The sequence below is a fragment of the Achroia grisella genome, unplaced genomic scaffold, assembly GCF_030625045.1.
Source record: "Achroia grisella isolate CSIRO2021 unplaced genomic scaffold, CSIRO_AGI_Agris_v1 utg109, whole genome shotgun sequence".
Lineage (NCBI taxonomy): Eukaryota > Metazoa > Arthropoda > Insecta > Lepidoptera > Pyralidae > Achroia > Achroia grisella.
This window is the reverse complement of record NW_026712573.1, coordinates 1,187,341-1,199,515: the sequence shown is the minus strand read 5'-3', so window position 1 is coordinate 1,199,515 and position 12,175 is coordinate 1,187,341. Positions and strand designations below refer to the sequence as shown.

Here is a 12,175-nt window from a genome sequence, read left to right as displayed (position 1 = left end):
TTTTTTAGAAAAAGTGGCAAGTGCAATATACGCTATCGGGTAACGTGTTATCTGCGAGGTTTAAATTGGCACGTGATGCATTCGCAGATGTAATAAGAAAGTAAATTGCATTTATTTTATTGATGGCTTGCACTCTTTATACTGTTAAGGCTGTTATGACATCTATATACCTACATATATATTAAACGAGATCCAGCTAGATACATCATTTTTAACTGAAAAATATATGTGCATATTTTAATAATTTCTAATTTAATGAATTCCCGAGTACTATAATTACTATGGAAATATAGGAATATTTAATAAAAGAAAGATTTTCTGATATAAATAATAATACCCAATTAGAAATGTAAACAAAAGTTTGTGAACAAATAACAATAGTCAGTGTCAAATCGATTAGTCTCGATCATTCCAAATTTTACATAAATTCTACATAGCACATATTAAAAAATGTAATTCTAATTAATTAATATTTTAAACTAACACCTAAGACTATAGAATATATATACAATATAAGAAAATTATAAAACTTATACAAAGTCCTATACCTTATAAAATGCAGGCGAGTATTTTTTTAAATAGTTTGAAATACGACATGATTTTTTTGCTTTGATTATTACGACTATTTTACGTGCATTAAAATAATTATTGTTCATTTTAAAATTATATGCAATTAAATTACAACATTCGTAGCGGGAAACACAGCAAAAAGTACTTCATTATACTTCGTAGTCCTGCATTTGCAACGTATTCGAGCTGTAAAAATACCTTTTTCACGACTTATGGCGGCGTCGCGTGACAAAAAATATCAACAGAAAATCGATTGGACTAAGCGCTTCATGCTTATCTGGTCTAGGCTACACCAACTACATCTTATTTGTTTCCGCTATTGTGGTCCAAGCATTCAACCGACGTCAAACAGGAGATTCTCAATTCTAGTGGATTATTTTACAAAACATATCGGCTAAGATACTTTGTAGTCGATCGTTCATCAATACTCGTATTAATTTTGTAAAACAATACTTTTATTATTTGCCTCTTAAACAATTTTTCAGGTTTTATTAAACATTACCTATAGCAAAAAAAATAAACATGGTTGTTTCTAGATCAGATGAAAATACTTCGTAATTATCTATTTTGTGTCAGCTAATGATATGATTTTAAAGATTTAATTATTTGTAAATATTATTAAAAGTTTTCAACTTGAGAATCAGTCGTACACAGTACTTTTATTACTGCTTTGTAGTAGAAGTATCTTTGTATTCATTAGTTCTTCTGAAATATTCTTCAATCCTCTGTAATATAATTATCTATGCTAATAATTCAATAAAGAATTAATAAGAGTAATATTATTTTGTAATATAATTTGCTTGCAACGATGTTGAATACAAATCAATTACTATTGCTCCAAAGGATAAATTATTATAATTATACAGCCATAACTAATTGCAATGTTATGACGATGTATCATTGCCAACTGATGCGTATAATTAAATCATCGCAAATATTCATTCGATTTGACTTACAATAACATATTATCTATTCAAAGGAAATATTTTGTACGCAATTTTATCCAACTCATTGAACTGCTTTAAACAAAACTTCGTTGGGTTCATGTTTTATGTGTCTTATATTAATATATCATACACCATAATATTATATTTACTTCGGAATTGATTATCATATATTATCATTTTTGTATGTGGTGAGGTTAGCAATAAGTCATCACTGTTTTTCATCTGTGGGATAATGTCTTCAGAGACAACAAAGGAATAAAGCTTAGATACATCGATGGCAAAGGAGAAAAACTTGATATAAAAACTAGTAACAAGCTGCCTTGCCTACGTGGTAATATTAGGCTAAATCCTTCTCAGATGAGGAGAGAATTGGGTCTAACCGTAAGAAAACAAATGTCGTAATTAGGCACTTTGAATATACAAAGTGAAAATACATACAAACACAAATTATACGAAATTAGAATTACAAGTAACAGACTGTATGAAAAACTGTGTGTATGTGTTTAAATTGGTAACAATTTTTTCTATCACATTGATGGCAAACAAACATAAAATTAAAGGTGAACGCTTACTGGCGACATCCGCTTTACCGACTATCAAGAAACCATATTTTAAGAAAAAAACATTCTATAGTCTCTAGTAAAGTCTGTTTGAGTCATCAATGTAAAAAAGCAAAAGGAATTCCAGAGTATCTTTTAAATTTATTTATCTTTTTAATTTATATTTATTTAATTTCTCTAGTGCAAATATAACGCTTGGATTACTTATTCATTATGTACATATTGAAATCAGTAAATCGAAACTAGCGTTTTTAATTTCCTCTTCATTCAATGTTCGAGAAGGTTAATATTTAGTTATGGGTAAACAAACACAGTACAAGGACTCGTAATATAATTTCATAACGTCGCCCTTGGTTCCGTAGTATAAAAGAGAGGAAATGGGTTGCGCGATTGCCAATAAGTTCTCATTTAAGATGCTGTAAATCTACCTGTTTTTGCATAAAATGGAACTGTTATTTTTTTGTTAAAGTGCCATACTGGTTCTGAAATTCTATAAAATACTAATAAATTGTTAAAGAATGAGGATGACATAGGACTATTTAATCCTTCCCAGGAATTATATGACTGTATCAGGTTGACTTAAAAACACATAATTTCACAATTACATATTTATTTTTATGCCTCTAGACATAATGGAATTGAATTATTTGTTTCAATTATAACCGCTTCGGATAGAATAATATACTACTAAGGAATTTACGATCAATAATTATTATGAAGTTTATTTATAAAATCTATTGTTTATTTTTTCAATTATCTGTTTCATCCGACATATGAATTGAGAAGCATGTCCGCATACAAACCCAATGAGCCTGCTGCAAAACCGCGAGCAAATTGCGTAATTCCATTAACTGCATTTCGAGTTCCACTCAAAGCGGCCGACTTATCGAATTTGGCGCAAACGCCAAATTCGTATCGAATCGGAATTCACCGAGCGTGGGCGTTGAAATATGCATCAATATCGATTCATACCTGTGTTACCTCGTCTTCCCTCTAATGTATAAACACTAAATAATACTATCCGATTAGTCATCTTTATTTTGTCAGTAATATATCTTAATAATATTATAAACGCAAACGTTTGTAAATATGGATGTTTGTTACTCTTTCACGCAAAAAGTAGTGTACGGATTTTAATGTAACTTTACTCTTTTACAGTAATACAACATCTGAACAACACATATATAGACTATAAATTTCACGCGGATGAAATCACGGGCACAGCTAGTTTTTTATAAAGTGCAAGTAAAATTTTTACACAATATTATTTATATAATGAATACATTTTTTTTATTATTATTGTAATAGTCCTATTAAATAAAAATATCTTCATAAAAACTATTTTTTACAGAGAAAAAGAAGCACAAAAAAAAATTAAAAGCTTTCAAGGCTATCGCGTTGCACGGGTCTCGGCGTATGCTTTCAATAAGTTTTTACTGACAATTTTCTTTCCTTTTTACTTAGGTTTATAATTATTATATTGTTCTAATATGAAAGAACTACTACAACACTGACGGAGTACACCACAGTACTCTACAGAGCAGTAGTAAAATACCAGTTAGGTATATTTAATTGTACAAAAAGGATAATATCTATGATGAATCGAAATGTTGATAGTGACGTTGTATATATTACATTAACTTAACAAATCATTATTTAAAATATATAGTATTATATTGTATCTTATTAAATAATAATTATCTATTTCTGAAAGATGCATTATAATTATTCAATTATTCCCTTTGATAACAAGATTTTAAATTAAAATTAAAGGTATAAATTTCACGCAGGTAAAATTGCGGCTGGCAGCTGGCAATGATATAAGGTGAAACTTCCGAAAAATTTGAATAAATAAAAAACAAATTTATTTAATTATTGTTGGCATTTAGATTTTATACTAAATTAATTAATTACATCTCTCATTTGTAATGAACCCAGTTCATTGCGCAACAATGTTTGTTCACCCCCGTTCGTGGAACGACATCCCCTTCATGCGCGTAAACAGGAACTAAGCCTTTGTTCAGGTTTCAATGAAGCCATTATGACTTCTCTGTATTTGATCGCAAATCGAAATATATGTACTTATATGATTACTTATTAGTAATAATGTTTTCGTATATACAATACTGAAATAAGATTTTGATTCAGAAAAAAAACAAATTGAAACATAACGAAATTTGTATTGAATAATTTAATACTATAGCATACACTGGTAGTTACTATATCTATGTATAGTGATACTATACCTACTCATGTGAAAACAATTACAACTAAGTTTTTTACTACTTCTCGATTTTCTTACATTCCAAAGTGTAAATTGTAAGTATGCGTTTTGTATGTATTTACAGAATGTTTTAAAATATTTCTATCATTTCTTAAATGTCATAAGTATAAATTTAACTTCATTTGGGACTAGATGGCGCTGTGTATATTTTCCTGAATTTTATTATCATTATTGAATCACTATATAAGAAATATCTATAATTTGCAATCTCGACTTAATTATGAAGCAACTCTATCTGTGTTTTACAAAGTGTTTAATTTTGTTTCAACTTTCCCTTTGAATAATTTCATATAAATAATTGAGTGAGTTTAATATCTACAGAACATAAAGCAGTATAGTCAAATATTCAGCAATATTGCCCTATCTTGGGTTATAGAATGAAATTAATTCAAAATGAATAAACATTTCTAAGTCAATCTTAAGACACGTGTAGCCTCTAAAATATTACTGTTGGATATGGTTTTTACATTCTCGACCTGGTGCATGGCAGGTGACAGTCTCGGTAATCTAGCGGTTTAGCACACCGCCTTACTTTCATAGGTCGCGGTTCGATTCCTCGCACGGCACAAGCATTTTCATGAGTATAAATGTTTATATCGATCTGGGTGTAATAGATTACTAACCTATGTTGTCGTTGAAATAATAGTGATATTTTATTATTCTCAAATGCTATTTAATATTCATCTAGAAAAAGATAATCATTAAAAAATAAAATTACTGCAAAAAACATATGACTTCATAAGAATTAAAATGTATCAAAGTTCCTCTAAAATATTTAGTAAAAACCACAAAAAATAAGATCTGTTAAGGTTATAAATTTACCTTTTAAGCACTAATTTTGATTGAAATTTAATCATAGGCAATTGGACTTTAATATAAAGGTTTTTTTTACTAAATTTGAAATTATAATCCATATATATATATAAATAATTCACCCCGATCTTAAGGAATTTGATAAAATCAATATTGATTTTACCCTTGTTATAAAAAATCTAATTACAATAGTGTTAATATAGGAATCTAACAACAATTCACTACCAATATAAATAAATACCGGTCACTTTTTTATTTGGCTTCTGATGGCAATATTGCGTGGTTACGGCAGTTATAGTAAAACATTCTTAATTATTACATAAATAAAAAATACCTAATGAAAAAATGTTTCGTTTCAGTTATGAAATTTCTCTTGATTGTTTAAATATATAAAAATGTTTACATGTGTGTTACAAAGCCATGACAATCTAAAATTCATCTGATATACCAATAATTCATGAAACTAAATAGAAACATATTTAGTACCATGAATTATTATATTATCATTAATGTATCAAATGTGGAAGCATAGCGTATCCCCATTAAATTGTCAGTCATGGGATCTAGGGACCCCATTGCTATCAGTGTCATGTCAGATTGATCTCCACACGGTCGTCTCTAGAAGCTGTCCTGGTAAATTCATGGACATGACCTGCATGATATCTCCTCCGGAAAGGTAACGCATGAGTGTTACGTAACAACGTAGTTTGTGGACTGTACATTTATGTAGGCTGGTTACCACTTATCATTAGATGGGCCGTCAGCTTCTTAACCTTTCCAATTATATAAATTAAAAAAAACAGGATTCAATAAAACTCGTGTAAGACATTATTAACGATATGTGGAGAGATGTAAGTAAAAAAAATATTTATAATTTCATTATGTGTATTGTTGTATAAAACGAAATATTTTTTAATCATTAACCTCCTATCTTTTGGGCAATAGCTAATATGCCAAAACCGTCTGATGATCTATTATCCGTAACTGTCGGTGGAGCAACTCTTTTAGTATATTCCAATGCTCTAAGGATGTACTCCGGAATTGGGGGAGGAGTAGGAAGATGGGCGCCCTGAAACATAACCAAAAATATTAATAGATTAATGTGATATCTATACTTAGGCCACCGCTTTATTTCCGACGATCGCGGGTTCGATTCTCGTATGATATATATGTATATCATATATTCTACATTTGTATCTACGATTATGATTATTTCTGCTGGTCATATAATATGTGTTTACAAACAAAATGTATTTATTGTAGACAATATATTCAGTATATAAATGCTATGCTATTTAGTACCAGTAGAAGTTCTGCTTAGTTTGACAATATATGGCGCTGTATGAAGTGCCATTATGTTTAAGTATCACTACTATGACATACCATACGGTTACACATACGGTTGACATTCGTGCCCGCGATAAGGTCAGAAGTATTTTGTTATTGTTGTAGTATTTCAGATAATTAAGCAATTATATATTAGATAAATTTTATATAAATATTTTATATTGATATAAATTTTATATGACTCTCATATAGTTTAATATATAAATTGCATAGCCTTTAGAAGTCTCCTATCTAGAGCAACTTTTACAATGTCGACTGTACTACTAGATTCGATAAAAATACCTCAAATACTTTCACTTGAAAGGGTAGTTTTAGAGCAATTTTCATTACAAATGCTTACGTTAATGCCAATTCTTTTGTCGATCTGTTCAGGTATTCTCGATAGTAATGAAGTTTTAAATTGTTTATGGACTATAAAATGAATTCCTTTTTTGATACATTTCAAAGATCAAATATCGTGAATTACATTTTTTTTTTCAGAATGCTGCTACTTTGATCCTGATGTTCATATTTTATTATTAATGATTTTTGATTAAATAAGACCTTAATTACTATTCTTTAGAGCTATTTTCTTAATTTTAAAATGAAAAATCAAATGGTGTTTGATAGTATTGAGGGATTCAGTAACTGATAAAACTGATATATATCAAGTTGTTTATATGAAATGTATAGAATTAAAGATGATTTTTAATGTGTTATAGTTATGAAGTTTTTTTGTTAATGAAATTTATTTGTATGTATGCAGTTTTAATAAAACAAATTGTATGTATACTGTTGTTTATTTTCAATTTGCGACTAGAGATAATATAGTAGGCGTTACATAATTTTGAAGAGTTTATGGATTTGGCTTACTTAATTTATAACATAATTATCTAATCTAAAATCTGCGACTAGGCTCAGGCTTGGGTGGGTTGGCGGCGATGTAGGCAATTGCCCTCTGGATGTAATCGGGGATGGGCAGAGGTGCTGGGGTGGTGGGAAGATGAGCACCCTAGGACAAAAAGAAAACATAGTTAAATGATTTTAGTTTACAAGTCTGTACGTAACAAAGTTATCAAATCATCTTTACATTGTAAGATCTCAAAAGAAATCTTTTCTTCTAATATGAAATTTATTTATATATATATTTATATATTATATCATATTTTAAGATATTATTTTATACAGAGTTTGTAAACTGATGAGATATTTAATGCGATTTTATTTATACTATATGAAACTTTTTAAAATAGAAAATGTAGTAAAAATTTAGTATTTAGTAAGTAAGAGAATATATAGCAATATACTTAGCATAAGTTATAGGCTAGCATTACAAATAGAAACTTAACAAAGCTATTAGTGGAAGAAAATATTTGTTTAATATTTTCTTAGTAATTATGAACACGAAAATATAAATAATTATAAAACATATAAAAGTGCTACCAAATCAAATGTGGAGTGAATATGGTTATTCCTGCTCATAGTTATATAGTGAACTTTGAAATTTTTTACGACTTATAAGCATGAAACGAGTTATGACAGTGGATGAAGCAAGAGTTGTGGGCAAGAATGGTAGGCAATAATACCCGGTAATTTCTGTCTACACTGTAAAGGACCTAACGTAACGTTAGATAGGAATAAGTAGTGAAACTCACCTGGGGTTGATAACCGAATTCGTTGGCGACGTAGGTGATCTGGATGGGTGTGCCGTCAGGGGCAGTGTACTGGTTGGATCCTTGGACTTCAATAGCCGCATCCTCCTATAATTTTAGAATAACGAAATATAAGTTATATAATAATGTATATATATTTTATTTCAGTTGCATATACGATTATAAAATAATTTACCCAACGCATATTAATTTAACATTTATACTAATGTATTACAAAATAGGTCTTATTTAAATATTAATATTGTGAGAATTATTACATATATTTATTCGTATATCTACATCAATGTCTGTTATAATTCTTGTTGTTGTGTTGTAAGTTGTTGTTGTAACTACTAACTGGGTTTACATTTATACGAAAATAAATATAAAACGTACTACTTCAATTTCACATAAATTTCGATCGATGATTAAATTTAATGTGTATATATATTTAATGTCTATCCACAAATCCTATACCACCTGATGATACCATCATCAAATGGCTTTTTTGTAATAAGATATTCACCCTCTATATCCTAAATGTACAATATATTGTACGCTTAATTTCCATACAAATGAATGTGGACTATTTCCAAAGACTTGTCTTAAAAATATATAAATCCTACATAATCAACATATTAACATTTCATCTTCGCTGTATCCCCGTTTATTCAAGAAAAATAAAATTTTGGAAGTAATTATGATTTTTGTACTAAATCAGCATACAGTCGTAATTGTCTTTGTCAAATATAAATTTTCAGGTGTTATGAAGTAAGTATAGATAGACTTATACCTCACACAGGTAGGTATAGATGGATTATTAATCATAATTATTAAACTACATCTGAATAATTAGTAACTTAATCCTCTAGTAACACAATTACAAATATTTAAAATCTCTTCCGCATAATATATTTAGTACTTCATTATACATCTATTTGGACACAAGGTCACTGGCCGGGTCATCAGTCACTAGATTTTAAGATGATCAAATAAATTGATTTAATTCTTACTCGGTAAATGGTTGACCTTATATAAAATATCAAGGCCTCAATGTATTAGCATATTTTGACTCCATTTTAATGTCATTCCATTTGGCCTTCTTCTATTGTATAGTTGTCTAATGAATGTCTGCGTTTTATTCTTATTAACAGTCTTCATTGACTTAATAATGTTAAATATATTAAATAATTCTTAATTGTAATCAAATTACCGAATTATTATTATATATAATATTATTGTAATTGATTAATCTTCGTCGATAAAGAATATATTATTAAACAAAAATATATTTTTGGCGGCATACGAGCAAATAATCCGCCTGATGAAAAATGCTACCATCATTTAACTATACTTGCAATGTGGTGGTTCTTAGGGTATTCCCTAGGAACTTTCTCATAAATGTAATTATAATGAAAATTACAATATAAGGATAAATGCCTAATAAATTTAATCTGGTAAGCAGATATTATTGTATAGAATTCCATATTATATATGTTGAAGTTGTTGTTTGAAGGAAAGCCTAGAGAGCCTTCATGCATTTTCATAGTGATTATTACAAGTTTATTAAGAAATAATCTCTAATCACCGTTTACACTAGTATAATACACAAATAATATAGTGCAAGTTATTTATTTAACTTGCAAGATTAGATCGGCAAGAAAAACTATTATAAACTATCAATATTGTTTTTTGGAACAAAGATTAGAATTTTCCTTTCGAACAGTTGTGTAATTTTCCTAGCATTTATTTTTTTATATTTCTTTAATTCAAAGAAGGGTGTACATAATCTTATCACGGTTTTAAACCAGAGTATCGCGCACGCCGCAGTCGCTTACTAATTTTGGATTTAACACAATGAAAAAAAATAAAATAGAACATAAACTATGCCAGCATATTCATAAACTATTATTATAATTCTATTATATTTAATAAAGTCGTACTTGATTCAATTTCTTGAGTCAAAAATTATACACACAATAAAATTGCCTTATAGCATGTATATAAGCATGTTGGAAAATTGGAACAAATTATATGGAATAGTTCTTATTTGAAATGATGTATTGAATAGATATATCTTTTAAATTATTCTTTTCTTTTTTTTTAAGTATAATTGTTTATATTGTATTGTAAATTATCATATAAACTATGTATAATTTAAAGCTCAAGTAGCTTGGTTACTTACTCGTCCAGCGTTCTTCAGTTGTCCACTCTCTTGGGCAGAGATTCCATTGCTGGTCTCATAAGCGTAGTTGTAACTGTCGGGAAGAACATCAGCATCCTGTCGGAGGGTCTGGGCATCAGCCTCAGGGCTGCGGACTAAGTGGGAGACATCAGCGGCGGCAACGGCCACGAGGGCGAGGATGGCAACGAAGGATTTCTGAAGATAATATTAAAATTGAGTTATCGTAATCTAACAGTGAAATGTAATAATTAATATACTAAACGATTATAAATAATTACAAGGAAAAATAAAGTTAGTATTTCTCTACTTGAAGTGTAATCAAAATATCTATACATATAAAAAAAATTGGAGTGTCTGTTTGTAATATTAAAATAACCGTTTTTTACTACATGCATATGAATATATATACGGTACATATACCAAAATAACATTTTTTATAATTTTTGTCTGTCTGTCTGTCGGTCTGTTTGTTCCGGCTAATCTCTGAAATGGCTGGACCGATTTTGACAGGACTGTTTTTGGCAGGTAGCGGATGTAAAAAAAGAGTAACTTAGGCTACTTTTATTTTGGAAAAATAAAGTTAAATTCCACGCGGACGAAGTCGCGGGAACAGCTAATATAAAATAAGACAAAAAGGATTTGACAGTTACAATTTTAAATTAGCAAAGTACAAAAACCGATTATAATAATTATAAATATATATGTAATTTTATTTTTGGCCCCCTTGGAGCTTCGGTATGGACTTAAAATGTTGACTTTTATATTATTGTTATTAAAATAAAGAACTAAAACACAAGTAATAAGGAAAACTATAACTAACTATATCTATCATAACAGAGACGATCATCAAATTGCAACAACCACAACGAATGAACTTTTGAACTCGTGATATTTTCAAATCTATAAAAGACACTTTAATTTAGCGGTCAATGTCCCAGATTACTGTACCAGCAATTGGGATACTAGAACAATGGTATTATGGAAATGCCTTAATCTTGGAAGGTTTAAACCAGGGGTTACAATTTAAGCTGTCCTCGACCATTAGCCTTCGCTAATAGATATGAAAACAATATCATTCAAAACCCGCGCTCCAGACAACTCGTTCGTTGTTCGCTGCAATTCGATCGCTATCTTTATAATGCGCCGTGACGCAATATCTTCACTCACCATCTTGTGTGTCAAAGTTAACAGACGATGTGTAACTGTGATTATAAAATACGCGTTCGCCGTTTTATAGCAGACGAAGAACGTCATACAGTTCTTCGCTAGTATCGGCATTTACATTATTTTGCAACAAAGGCTCATCGATGTTCAATATGATATTTTAGTTCTTTACAAGGTGAGTAGGTAGTTTAATTCTTTACCAGAGGGAGAATTTGTACTAATTTATTTGTGTGGGTATCTGTCTATGCTAATATTGCAGAGAGAGAGCTTTTTTGTCGAGGACAGGAAACCATTGCACCAATTTGATGTTCCTTCACTTTTTGATGTTTGATATCCCTCGCATTTTTTCTGATTTATTATGGGTGCCTATAATTTTATATATTATGTTAATATATAAAATTATGACTAAATATCCTTCACGCTTTTTATCACTTTTCAAAAGTCTATTAGGCACTGGATGAGTTCATTTGAGATTGGTGTGGCGTAGTGATTTTCAACCCCCACTTGTTCCTGTAGTTCTCGTTATTCATAGAAAAACTTTGTACAAAGTGTATATCTATTGAATATATCATTCATACTACCTTTTCACGATTAAATGGTTGAACGGATCATATGAAATTTGAAATGAAAATGTAGAGATTGTATCACCAGACCGGACATCGGTAATTTTTTTT

At 29.5% G+C, this 12,175-nt stretch overlaps 2 protein-coding genes across 2 annotated transcripts in view; both read right to left on the bottom strand.

Moving 5' to 3' along the window:
- Window positions 1-6,848, bottom strand: part of LOC131847851 (uncharacterized) — a 71,859-nt gene extending 65,011 nt beyond the window's left edge. Inside the window, exons 1-2 of the mRNA XM_059197530.1 lie at window positions 6,804-6,848; window positions 6,099-6,243 (exon numbers count right to left, since the gene is read on the bottom strand). Coding sequence (XP_059053513.1) covers window positions 6,099-6,243; window positions 6,804-6,848 — 190 coding nt within the window. The remainder of the gene's footprint in view (window positions 1-6,098; window positions 6,244-6,803) is intronic.
- Window positions 6,849-7,297: 449 nt separating this feature from the next.
- Window positions 7,298-11,615, bottom strand: LOC131847844 (larval cuticle protein LCP-17-like). Its single transcript, XM_059197517.1, has 4 exons — window positions 11,505-11,615; window positions 10,338-10,532; window positions 8,156-8,260; window positions 7,298-7,512 (listed from the first exon to the last, which is right to left on the bottom strand). The coding sequence occupies exons 1-4, from the start codon at window positions 11,613-11,615 to the stop codon at window positions 7,399-7,401; spliced, it is 525 nt and encodes a 174-aa protein (XP_059053500.1). The 3' UTR covers window positions 7,298-7,398.
- Between the last annotated feature and the right edge of the window lie 560 nt (window positions 11,616-12,175).

Bases quoted from the DNA above. Each gene is read 5' to 3' on its own strand.
- LOC131847844 (XM_059197517.1), bottom strand. From the start codon at position 11,615: ATGCCGATACTAGCGAAGAACTGTATGACGTTCTTCGTCTGCTATAAA. The intron at 8,261-10,337 runs GTAAGTAACCAA...CTAAAATTATAG, and splicing joins AACTGAAGAACGCTGGACGA to GAGGATGCGGCTATTGAAGT. The intron at 7,513-8,155 runs GTGAGTTTCACT...TTTTTGTCCTAG, and splicing joins AATTCGGTTATCAACCCCAG to GGTGCTCATCTTCCCACCAC.